The sequence below is a fragment of the Stomoxys calcitrans genome, chromosome 2, assembly GCF_963082655.1.
Source record: "Stomoxys calcitrans chromosome 2, idStoCalc2.1, whole genome shotgun sequence".
Lineage (NCBI taxonomy): Eukaryota > Metazoa > Arthropoda > Insecta > Diptera > Muscidae > Stomoxys > Stomoxys calcitrans.
This window is the reverse complement of record NC_081553.1, coordinates 12457437-12470656: the sequence shown is the minus strand read 5'-3', so window position 1 is coordinate 12470656 and position 13220 is coordinate 12457437. Positions and strand designations below refer to the sequence as shown.

The 13220-nt window shown below is 35.8% G+C and overlaps 2 protein-coding genes and 1 long non-coding RNA gene across 5 annotated transcripts in view; 1 reads left to right on the top strand and 2 right to left on the bottom strand.

The window, feature by feature from the left end:
• LOC106080620 (DDB1- and CUL4-associated factor 5) overlaps positions 1 to 3491 on the bottom strand; it is a 53965-nt gene extending 50474 nt beyond the window's left edge. The window contains exons 1-5 of one of the 3 annotated variants that reach the window (XM_013242032.2): positions 3294 to 3491; positions 1010 to 1369; positions 762 to 942; positions 426 to 692; positions 75 to 349 (exon numbers count right to left, since the gene is read on the bottom strand). In XM_013242032.2, coding sequence (XP_013097486.2) covers positions 75 to 349; positions 426 to 692; positions 762 to 942; positions 1010 to 1226 — 940 coding nt within the window. In that variant the 5' untranslated portion in view covers positions 1227 to 1369; positions 3294 to 3491. The remainder of the gene's footprint in view (positions 1 to 74; positions 350 to 425; positions 693 to 761; positions 943 to 1009; positions 1370 to 3293) is intronic. The other 2 variants (XM_013242031.2, XM_013242030.2) reach the window with 2 other exon arrangements.
• A 3016-nt stretch (positions 3492 to 6507) lies between these two features.
• LOC131995063 (uncharacterized) lies at positions 6508 to 6991 on the bottom strand. The gene is made up of 2 exons (XR_009397114.1): positions 6753 to 6991; positions 6508 to 6689 (listed from the first exon to the last, which is right to left on the bottom strand). It is a non-coding gene; the product is annotated as an uncharacterized LOC131995063 (long non-coding RNA).
• Positions 6992 to 7320: 329 nt separating this feature from the next.
• On the top strand, positions 7321 to 8797 carry LOC106080590 (protein suppressor of variegation 3-7). The gene is made up of 3 exons (XM_013242007.2): positions 7321 to 7471; positions 7588 to 7965; positions 8030 to 8797. Exons 1-3 carry the CDS (start codon positions 7437 to 7439, stop codon positions 8607 to 8609), a joined length of 993 nt encoding a protein of 330 aa, XP_013097461.1. The 5' UTR covers positions 7321 to 7436; the 3' UTR covers positions 8610 to 8797.
• Positions 8798 to 13220: the final 4423 nt, after the last annotated feature.

Below are 13220 nucleotides of genomic sequence, written 5' to 3'. Positions count from 1 at the left end.
ACGAAATAACTATTTCTAGTTTGCAAAATCAAACTAAAAAAAATATTTTATAAATACTATACCATAAAACTTACAGTCAATGTCCGATAAACGCCAAACATAAAGATTGAAATCATCCGAACCTGATATTACTAGCTCATCGTCTTCCCCAGCAAAGGTGCAGCTTTTCATGGTACATGAATTATAATAATTGCCATGATAGAACGTACAAATTCTTTGCGGAGAATTGACACTGTACAGTATAGGAGTTAAGCGCCGACGTAGGCCCAATATCAGATTTCCAGTTCGATTGAAACGAACACTCATACAACTACGAAGATTTTGAACATTTCCATACTGTATGACAGGCCTACAAAAAATAATGTGAAAAAAAAGATTTTTCAAACTTTTCTGTTTTTACAAATATGAAATTACAAAATTCTTACTCTTTCGGTTTGCGTGTGTCATATAAAGCTGCTCCTCGTTTCGAGTTTGCTGTAACCATGAGATGGCTCATAGTGGGATGAAATTCCACAGCATGAAAAGAGGACGGCAATGAGGCCACCACCAAGGGGTCGGCTGGATCAGTGCGTTGGTCAAACAATAAAATAACTCCATTTTCTGATGCAGTCGCAAAAATACTATCGTTTTGAGGGTCAATAGAGAGACCGTAAACTGGTTCATCATGTTTAAAAACGTTATCCAATTTACCACTAAAACGAAAAAAAAAAATATAAATATGACAAAATTTTACTTGGTTTCAAAATTTTTTATTAATTTACGTTTCAAAATCATGAGAAATGGCCAAAGCATCATTTCCACCTGAAATTAATTTGCGATTTTGACTGTCAAAACCCAAACAAAATATATTGCTCGATTGTTCGGTAGCTAATGATCGAGGAGGCGAAGTTCCGGCTATTGATTTTTCTATATCCCATACTAATACTCGTTTATCGTCTCCACCTTAAAAAAACGCACACAAATTAAATATTTTCGATTAATAGCAGACTTAATCAATGTTTTAAAATACCTGATGCCAAAAACTGACCGCCATGGGAAAATTCAATGGCATTGACACAGCCAAAATGTCCTTTTAAATCTGTCTTGTATAAGTTTTTAGCGACTCTTAAACGCTCTCTGTATAACCGAGATGCAAATGATCCTGAGTACCTATTAGGCTTTAAATTTGACTCGCGTTGTAAGATTTGATGGCTTAAATTGCTTGTTGCATCACCTAATTCAATCATTTTGATTCTCTAGCAGCTTGTAGTCCTTTTTGTAATTTTTCGTTACATTTACTTCTCGTAGTAAGTTTCAGGCTAGTGGCGATTTTAAATGCATTCACATTTTCTAAAATAATGCCGTTTGCTAAGATATTCCATGATTATTTCTGAAAAAAAAAACCAAAAACGGTGGTTATAAAGGAAGTGAAGGAAAAATTGGTAATAGGGAACAAAATGAATTTGCATTTATTGGAATAATATGATCGAAAATTATTTCCAATTAAAATCATATCAAGAAAAAGTCGATTGGAATGGTATAATTTGCAAATGTATTCTTCGGACCCGGCACTGAGCACCACACAGGCTGGAACATTGATATCCAATCTGTGAGGTGTTCATTACTGTCACGAGAAGCTTAGCCGCTAGCTATCACAGGTTGCGAATAGTAAAATGCTCTATAGGGATTGGGCGGAGCGGAGAGTCTCAGTGAGAGGCCGGGCGACACCGGCTCTGGCATAAATACGGAGGGCCTATTATGCTCGATATAACAAGGCGAGTTATTGGCGCCTTTAAATAACCAATGGCCACGCGGCGAACGGTCCTTTGGACCGGAACGAGCTTGCTCACCTACAGGAGATTGACGAGGATCGCCACCTCCAAATGAAAATGTGGCTACAACAACATCAACAATAAGTTCTTCGGTATTATTTGTCCAAAACACCATGCAGCAAACTTTTTTGATCATGGTTGTAGTTACAAGATGTCCCTGGAATTACCAACTAAAAACTGTTGCTTGGAAGCTAATGTAAGAAGGCGCTGTAGGATTCACAGCCCCCATACTAGATCAAGACGTCGAATTAGCCGGCAATTTATAAAAAAGAATAAAAATACTGATATTACTACTGCGATAGGATAGATGACAATAGGCGAAGAATTCAGCATACGGGGAGAAAGGGACATTAAGTAAAAAGAAGAATTAAATGGAAATACGTAAGCAAATCCAGGCATCCAGATGAGACATGAGCAAATTGAGGCACTTGACGCGAAGCGCAGTGAAGCCTGAAAATTTCGCAATAAAAATGAATCATCTAAAGGAGTTAGCTGTATTCTTCAGTGAAGATGAAGTTAGTTAAATGGTAACAGATAAGATACGCAAGTAAAAAGGGCTATAAGTAGAAAGAGAAAATATATGGCTAGATATGAGCAAATTGAGGTACCTGAGGCAAAGCCACAATGAATTCTGAAAATTTCACAAAAGAATAAATCATCTGGCGGATTTGACAGAACAACATTTTTCTGTAAAGATTAAGATGGTTACGCAGAAACAGATACAATAAAGAAATGGAGAAACAGCATTCCAAACTACTGGTATACGATTGAATTAGGATATTCGTGTATACCATTTTAGTGGTCAAACAAAAACTGATACACGATCATCCGTCAAACCTCAGCATGATGAAAGGCAGCAGTATCCGATGGGTTGCCAGCTGCGCTATTTTAGACCTAAGTCGATACGCTGATCAGACATGCACTTGTGTGTAAAATCTGGCTTGAAAAACTCAAATACAATAAAACCAAGCATATTATGCCCTTAGCACAACAAGTGGCTAAGAAATAAGTCTTTCATACATAGCATACAAATGCTTCATATCTAATCCATCATCGGCGACAGATTTTTAAAAGATACAGAAAACATTGACACCTCCGATCTAATTGTTGTTTATAAGGCACTTTACGAAAGTCCCAGAGGTTCAAATATATTTCAAGCCAAGATTTTCGGAATGGCCATAACTTCTAACCGATCATCCGTCAAATTATTATTATCTCATTCATCTCAGAAATGGAATAAAACAATCATTATTTACAATAATACGGCGTTACAATTCATTCAGCCAAGACTGTATAACATATGTTTTGTGATTGTATACTAACTTTACATACATAAACGAATCCTTGAGCTTTACTACAATTTCATTGTAAATTCTCAAATGAATTTTAACCAGGCAATAATCTAAAACTCTCTGAGCTATAACTTGGTCAAAACCAACATCAATAAAATGTATTAAATAGTAGTTTTTATTATATTAGTACCCAAAGCTATTACTTCACACTCACTGACGTCTGACACTGGCTCAGCTGCTGTTAATTCTTAACACAATCATTTATCAATTTAATAACTCCAGATGAATAGATATGAGATGTTTTAAGATGTTTTCGCAAAATTTTACTACGATTAATGGAAAAAGAGATATTTTATAAAAAATACTACTGGAAGCAAAACGTAGCCGAATAACGAATACCAATAATACCCACTTACAATACAATGGATAAAAATGATAACATGGTAACAATGGTGCCACCTGCAGTTTGTGGAAGCTTTAAGAGGGGAAAGATGGGAAGAGGAATAGCGGTATTCTTTCGTTATCCATTGTTACCATTTAGTTGTTATAAGGGGAAAGGCAACCCATTATTTCAAATTATTTGCTGTGTTTTTTTTTGTATTTGCTAAGATTCGCTTGTATATATACATATATTATATTGCATATATACATACATATTTATTTTATTAACTGTCTGTCCCACTAAATTTGTGTCACTGAAAATAAACAATTTTCATTCGCTTTTAAGTTTAGTATGAACCTCAAGCGAAATTTTAAGTAGGTGCCAAGATGTTTATGTCGCCACTGAAGAATAAATGTTAATTTTTAATTTTTGTTTTAATTTTGGCCCAATTTTAATTATGTTTGGCTAATAAAGTACACATGTGCTCTAATAAATCGTTTTCATTTACAAATAACTTTAAAATATTGCATGGTCCTATTAAAACACACATCTTCATTCGCAGTGGCAAAGCGGATTTATAAAGGTGGTCTCACGCGAACAGCTTTATTATAAGAATAAAAATATATGTTTTGATAACTCAATGCAAAATTAAATAAAGGTTTTTGCGAATAAGAACAGTTTATTTCAGCATAGATGAACTTTATTTTTTTTTGTTTTTATTTTTATTTATTTAATTTCATGTAATGCGAAGCCATCAGGCCTATAAATAATCACACTATGCATAAAAAAATTATTTAAAATCGGGAAAAATAATGAATCTATGTTTGTCGCCATCTATTTTGTGTTTGTCGTGTTAACACTATTTTCCACTATTTTCCAGTGGAGACATAAAAGGCTCCAACCAAAAATTTCGTTTGAGATGCGTACTCCACTTTATGACTGGAATATGTTATCATGCATTTGACATTTAGAGTTATTGCTAAATCAAAACAAACATTAATAAAATTAAAACAGTGCATTATGAATATGCCACAATCAGTGGTAAGTGCAACTCTGATTTTGATAATTCGCGCCATTTTTCTTTGTGTGTGCTCAAGGCAGATTTAAAAGGTGGTCGCACGCTTACTTCTGTTAACAGCCGGACAGATTTGATGGCAAATTTTTATTTGCATTCTCTTCGTTGTTATCCAGGATTCACTAATAGAAGGTTAGGTCACATACAAAAACACAAAGTGGATAGGCCCCATAAACATCATTAAGGTATCAAATCTGACGATTGAAAATGTCATCATATAGGAGAAAACGTAAACAAAGAATGAATGTAAAAAGAGAACAAGTTGACATCCTCAATGCCAAGTACTGCCAAATATTAAAAAAAAAGTATATCGGCTGATCGCTTGGCTTAACCTTATTCAGTGAATCCTGGTTGTTATCTTCTTTACCGCATATTTTGTGTTCATGTACGTACACGTATACTTACACGCACACAAATTCTATGGGTGTGTTGGTAAAACGTCGATCAGCTTAATGACAAGATGACGATTGCACCATTTGAATTGTGATTGTTGTGCAAATGAGACCACGTATGATTTTTTCGCCATGGTGTGTGCTATGGTTCATAAGGATGGGTACTCTATTCGGCTTTTCACGCAAACAACTGACACACTTCATAAAAAAACGTATAAAGCAGGGTATGCACCTCTGTCGCCACTGAAAAATAGTTGTGTATAATACAAGATGGAGACAAACATCGATTTTTAATTTTAGCCTAATTTCAATCAAGCTTGGCTAATAAAGTAGATATGTGCTGTAGTTGATCGTTTTTATTTGCAAATAACCTTATTTTATGTAGCATGGAGCTATTAAAACATACATTTTCATTCGTGGTTGAAAAAAAAGTTTATCAATAGTTGTTATGTCACCCTGTTACGCAAAGAGAATTTCATTTGAGCTGCGTACCATCAAACGAAATTTTTGGGAACGGTACCGGTAACTCAGCTGTTTGCTGTACACTACCTTTACCGCAATTCTGTTACAAACATCTTTAAATAAATAAATATGTCTCAAAAAATCGTTTGTACTATAGATTATGTTATTCTCTAAATCCTAGTTAACATAAATCGTTTTCTATTTTTCTCTTCGACAATTCAACCCAAAAAAGCGAAAAGTACAAAGAGGAATAGGCAAAAATAATAAATAATTCTTCCCATAGCCTGAAATTCTTTTTATTTTAACTTAAAAACGTCAAAAATTTAAATAAAATGTACACAATTATTTAGGAAAAGTGTTATCAATGCCAATTTATTCTTATAAAACTTTTGCGAACATTTTCGTTTCTTAAGCCTAGTGCTGACCTCGACTTTTCACACGAACAACTGTCGAAACGGAATGTGTTCGCATTATCTTCGTCACCATTTTTTTAGTGAGTCTTGACAGTTGTCAATACTGAGTGGTACTGAGTTCTAGGAGCAAAATAGTAGGCTTTGTTTCTTAAGCCTAGTACTGACTTCGACTTTTCAATACTAACTTCGACAGAACAACTGTCAAAACGCACTATAAAAAAATGGTGACGAAGATAATGCGAACACATACCGTACAAGTGGTTCTGAGTTCTATGAGCAAAATAGTAGCGACATGTCGCTGCATCTGGATAAATTTCGCACAATTTTAATTGCAAATGTAATTAAATGCTCACGAAATGGGCCGAATCAACAACTGCTTCCATGTTGTTGTCTTTTTGTGTGTTGTTGCTTGACTTTTGTTTGCGTTCTGACAAAGAAAAAGAGTCCGTCGAATTTCGCAATTATTTTAATAGGCATTTTCGCTGTGAATGAAGTCACATATCCTGAGTGAAATTTTCGTTACCGTTACCGAAAATTCGCTTGTGGGTACGCAGCTCAAGGGAAATTTTCTTTGCACAACAGGGTGACATAATAGGCATTGCAGAATTCTTTCTCGCAATTACGAATGAAAATTTATGTTTTGATAGGTCTGTGCAACATGACATAAAGATATTTGCAAATAAAAACTTTTAATTTCAGTAAATATGTTATTTTTTAGCCAAAAATTATTAAAAATCGGGCACACAATTCACAATTGTTTTCCATTAGAGTCGTACGTAAATGCCTTGGCTACAATCGAATATTTCGTTTGAGGTGCGTACAACACTTTACGTGGTGAAAACATTATCAAAGCAATAATTTTCTGGGAATGAAACAAAAAAAAATATTCAATGCGTTAAATTTCAACTTGTAACACAAAACAAACCGAAAATTCTCCTAGGATATGTCAATGTATTTTTGATGGCAACGAAATTTCACTTGAGGTACATTCTGTCCTTAGATTTGGTATTCTTTTCTGCTTTCGGAATAGCCAAAAAAATGTTCAATTGTTTCACGAGCTAAATTTGACGGCAATCAAAAGTTTTTGTTTCCATAACAAAACACGTTTCTTTATCTGCACTTATTGTTTTCTTTATTTTATACACTTTTTCTCCATAAATAAAGAAAAACGATCCACTGAAACCAATAAAACAAAACAAATTGATGCCGGCAATAGTTTTAAGTGTTGCCACTACAGTGGTTTTCTGCCATATTTCTCTCTATAAGCAGAGTACTACTTTTCCGCCTATTTTTAGCCAACGTTTCGTCGACTCTTTTTATATGGAGTTTGAAAGCATTCCGCCTGAAAAGCTGAACAGAATATTCAGCTTTAATGTGCAAATGTGTTACTGTGGCCATCGCTGCTTCACACCGTCTTTAAAGGAGTTTTGCAATACGTATTGCACTAATACACTTTATTTCATTGACACGCAACATACATGCCACTTTTAAGAAAGGTGGTGCTGCTGTGTGACAGCGTTAGCTTTTTGATTTGACCTCAACAATTTTTATTGAATTAAGTATTTATTAAAAAGTAAAAAATAAGTGTAAAAGTTAAAAATTAGACAGCATGAATTATGCAGATGATCCTAACGATCCTGATTGGTAAGTGAGAAAACGGCCAAAGCACATTTATGATCATTTGAAAACACAGCCTTGTATTACTCCCTACTATTTTCATTGCCTTCCTGAAACTACTTTTTTGGGCACACACAAAATAGGAAGGTATCTAAAGTGAAATCGGAAACGACCGTTAAAGACCATCCCAACAACTCAAACAACAAACCGAAATACTCACAGAAATTTTGCGAAAAATGGCTAAAAATATTTTATCCATGGCTTGCACGCTGCGAAGATGATCCCAATAAACCCTTTTGTAGGGCTTGCGTGTGTCGACTGGATTGCAACCGCTGTCATTTGCAAAGACATGAAAGAACAACTAAACACGCTAGAAATTTGGAGATCCTTATAAGCAAGGGCGAGGGAGGTGCAAGACAAAATCTTAGCATTAGAAGAGAGCGCAGTAAATATTACAAACAACGCAAAAGAGATCCCACAGTTGTAGCTCAGGATGAGTGCATGGATGAATTTATTGACGAGTAAGTTGGTTTTCAACTTTTGTTTTATATACATAGACATCTGAAAGTAAATCTGTCTCTTTAGACCTGATCCAGAAATTGAGTTCACGTATGAACAACAAACCGATGAACCAACATCCGAAGATCAATTTACCCAAGAGGATAATACAATGGACAACACAGATATGATGCCAGCGGATATTGTTCAGCAAATTATTACCACAAGGCCTATAACCAAAAACAATACAGCTCGCCCGCGCAAAGTCGTCAAAAATGAGGAGACATCCGAAGAAATCGAAGACGCCACGGAACGCAAAGAAGGCATGAAACTCTTGTTGCAAATACAAAAAGACAAAAGTGATCTGATGGACTCATTTAAAGAACTAATGGGTGGCAGTTTACCTCTTTCCTCACCACCCAGAGAAAAGAATCACGTAGATCTATTCTTTGAAAGTGTCAGCTCCAGTGTAAAAGCTCTATCTCCCAAATTAATAGCGGAGGCAAAAATGCGAGTCTCACAATTAATTTGCGAATTGGAGTTGCGTGCATTAACGGAAAATGATGTTCATCAACAGTCAACGGTAGTTCTGGCTAATGAAGAAGAGACTTTTGTTATTAATCAGAACATGCAACATGTTGAGACCCATTATGAAGCCCTAAGTTGAGAGCATGTCATAAACCATATAGGAAAATAGCACGGATACAATTTTTAGAGAGACATCATAAAGCAAATTAAATTATAAAATACATAACAGCAACGAAAGAAAAGCAATTTTAATTAATGATTCAAATTTCGTGAAGAAACCTTTGGTTCATAAAATATATACGTTAAGTTCTTAAAAAATATACATTAGGTTTTATAAAAAATATACATTAGGTTCATAAAGTTCAGATGATTAGTTCAGGTGGTAAGAACTGATGTTATTGTAGCAGTGTGTTGTACATCGAGGTGGCAGCTCTTGCCGATGAAGGACTTCATGGGGTCAATCCGGCACGTACGACCGGCTGCATTCGGATTGAGTAGACATAATAGATTTAGATCATTTTAATACCACATTAATCAACAGAGTAAAACGACCATCGCATTGGCAAACCGATACCAATCTGCAATCGGTGTAGTTAAGATAAAGTCATGCGACAAGCCGTTATTGCAGCCACATTTTCCACATGTGGAGGTGGCGATCCTCGTCAAGGTCCTATAGATGAGTAACCAAACAAACAAAGTAACAAAAGACCGATCGCCGCGGGAACAGGGTGACCATTGGTTTAAAGGCGCCCATAACCCGCCTTGTCTATCTAGCATCATAGGTAAGTATTTGTGTAAAATCCGGTGCCTGTGGACGAGCCCAGTAGCTCGCAGCTAAGCGTCTCGTGACAACAATGAACACCACATATATCAATGTTCCAGCCCGTGTGGTGCTCACAGCTATACCGTGTTGTTGTTTCTTTTTTTTTAGGGATACAAAACTAACATACGGCTTGAAATATATTTGAATGTATAGCCCTGTGGAACGTGGATTTGTGGTTGACGAAAAGAGGTAAGTGTCCTGTTTCTCTTCTCTCTTTCCAGTAACATATTAGACGCACTGTGAATATTTGGCCTTTAGTTAATTTATTTATTTGTCTAAATGGTGGTGTTGGTATTTACATCTCTTCATCACTTCGTCATAAACTTGTTTTTAGTAGTTCGATTTTGGGGAAGTGTGAATCTCTGTTTCTTGAGTTATACTCTGGTTCGTTGAAAATATTATTTGGCGTTGTATACTTACCTCCTCCCGGCGATATTTCCACGTTTGAAGAAATTCACCGTGACCTTTTTCTTAAATTTTCGAATATTATCGTTGTCGGAGATTTTAATTGCAACTTATTTAATATTTCAGCTTCTTCTTTAGTCCATTCAACGTGTCGTAGATTGTGCTTGACTGTTTTGCACAATGCTAAGCCAACTCATTACGATGTAGTGCACGGTACAACGAGTCTGATTGATTTTATGCTTTTGAGTTCTAATTTAAGTAAGTTCACATCTGGCCAGGTTCAGTGCCCTGCAATCTCTCGTCATGTGCTGTTATTTGGGGTTTTTGACTTTCACTTGAGTAGAACGGAGTCTTTTGTAGAATACCATGATTACAAGAACATCGATATGTCTGGCATGCTTAGTTATTTGATAGATTTTGATTTCTCGGATATTTTTAGTGCACTGGATGTCGATACTAAGTGTTTTCTTATCTCTTCTCTTTTTGAGGATCTCTATTCATTTGTTCCTGTTGTCAGGAAAAATGTGATATCTGTTGGTAATGAGTGGATGAACTCCAGGAATATTGTTTTCACCAAATCATTAAGAGACTTGGCTTACGCAGATTATCAAGTGAATAGATCTCCTGAAAAATGGAGAACTTTTTGCAAATATCGAAATAAGACAAAATCTCTTATACGTAAGGAGAGACGAAGATACTATTTAGAACGGTTCAAGGGACTGCGTGCAGATGGTTTGTGGAAAGTTCTTCGCGCATCTGGCTGCATAGGTGATGATGCAGTTGTGTTTAATAATGATGTTAATGACGTTAATACCTTTTTTGTTGATGGCGTGTCTTCTGATGCGAGCTCTATTATTGATCTAGAAGCATTTTCCTTCAATGAAAGTGGGTTTTCTTTCGATTGTGTCAACATCAATGACATTGCCAATGCCATTTCAAAAATAAAGTCAAAATCAGTTGGTGTTGATGGGCTATCTGTTCTATTTTTGAATGTTGTTTTTCCTTATGTGTCTGAGGTCATTTTGGATTTAGTTAATTCCATTTTAACATCTTCTGTTTTTCCAACTGCTTGGAAAACGGCTCGAGTAGTTCCTATTCCTAAAACTGTTCCTGTCAATGGCCCGGATGATCTAAGACCCATTTCAATTTTACCCATTTTGTCAAAGGTTTGTGAGCACATTATGAAGGATCAGATTCTTGCACAATTTTCTAATCGCATTTTCTACAATCAGCATGGATTTCGTAAAGGTCATAGCACTACGACTTTACTTCTCCAGCTAACAGATTCTATTAGAGCGAATAGCAATTTGGGCAGAGATAGTGTGTTGGTTTCCCTTGACTTGACTAAGGCGTTTAATTCCATTTGTTTTAAAATTTTATTAGAGAAGCTTTGTGTTAAATTTAATTTTTCTAGACCTGCTTGCAGGCTTGTCCTTTCCTACTTATATGGAAGGTCTCAATTTGTGGACATGAGCGGCAATGTATCTTCTACACTTCCTCTTACCTCTGGTGTTCCCCAAGGCTCAGTCTTGGGCCCTTTGCTTTTTCTTTTTTATGTAAATGATCTACCGGACTGCTTAGATGTTTCCATTTGTTCTATTTTCTTGTATGCGGATGATGTTATGCTTCTTTTCAGTGGTCATCGTGATTTTCTTAATGATTTCCAGGTTGGAATAAACCGCTGTTTGAGTCAAGTTATTCAATGGACAAGTACGAATGCTTTAAGGGTCAACCCCCTTAAGTCTAAAGCTTTGATTTTTGGAAACCGGGCTTTTGATTTACCCCTGTTTTTGGGGGATAATAGAGTTAATTTTGTCAATGAGCTTAAGTGCCTTGGAGTGTTGCTAGATAGGAACCTGAATTTTGGAGCTCATGTCGACTTTATTCATAGTAAGGTATATTATAGCTTGCGTAGAATATATTCTACCAATATTTATTTGCCCCTTTGGGTTAAAAGACGACTGGCTCATGCTTTACTTGTACCTTCTATTAGATATGGTCTGGAGGTTGTATCGGGTACTATGATGGGCAATATCCAGAAGTTGAAGCGTATTATGAATGCTATAGTTCGGTTTGTTTTCAATGTTCGTAGGCGTGCACACATAGGAGAATTCGTTAAACATTTTCTGGGTGTTTCTTTTGAAAGTTACATCGATCGTAGTAACGTACTCTTGTTTTACAAGATTATTAGAAGTGGTGTGCCTTTTTCTTTGCGTGATTCATTTACCTTCTCTCATTCGGTTCGAAATACCCAGATTATGATACCTAGGATATCGTGCTCTTTGTATGAGAAGTCTTTTGTTGTGCGGATTGCCCGATTTTGGAACTTTTTACCAGTGGATTTGAGGGTTTTCTCCCACTCAAATAATGCTTTTCGTTTAAAAATTGTCAACTACTTGCAACTCTGAAGTATCAGATATTTCTGCACACTTTAATTGCGCTTACTTTTTAAATGTACGACTGTGCTACTGCTTCTAGATATGTTAACTGTTAATTTTTATATATAATGCTAAATACTTCCTACTTTTGACGTTGTTGCTTTCAATATAGGACTTTTTTGGTATATTTTTTGTATTCTACTAATAATTTTTGGCTGGGGAGCCCATAGGAATACGATTTGTAATCTGATAAAAGATATAGATTAAGAATAGTTTTATACGCTTATTGCTACTTAGGTGTATAAGTTATGTTTGTAATACAAGTATTTTGGCCTAATTGGCTTAGTATTGCAATGAATGAATAAATAAATAAATAAAAAATAAATTCGTAATCTTCAGCCGCACGCCCCATTTATAAAATTACAATAGAACTACACATTTGTGTTAGATCACATCTAATGTTGCACGATCATGTTGACCATAATGACTTAAAATTTTAGTTTCCCACACAATACGCTCGAAAATACCTTCTCTGTGAGGGTAATGAGACCCTGTGATTGGAACATTCATACATAATCCCCCTTATTCCGGATGGCGATGGCGTAGTCGAAAGTCGCAATTTTTACAAAGTGGTATTATGGTTGTCGAAGACGAAAATTCGGTAAAAGGTAAGTCGAATTCGACTGTCAAATTCGACTGAAGCGATCGATATATAAGTTTAATGCATTCTAAACTACATCGGGCCTGTTTATCGAAAGAGTATGAAACCTACTTTTATATTATTTTTTTTTATTTACCACAATATTTTTCTATTATCAAACTGTCGAAGGCGAATAAGTTACAGAATACAACGAAATGTGGTATTCGCCTTCGACTACAACTGCTGTCGATTTTCGCCTTCGACAACGGGAATAAGGGTGAATATGTTGAGTTTCCAGTATATTTTGTTTTAAATTGGTGTGTCGCCTTTGGCCAAAAAAATTCAACCGGCAATCCATGGGCTCATGTTTTTTTGCTGTCTTGCCTTCAGCCGAGCTACTGTTGCGTATACTTCATTCTGAAACGTCAGTTTGTTTACATTCGACACCAACATCAGGCATAGGTTCCGTGGTATCCACGCCGCCACCACTTTGTGAAACCAGCA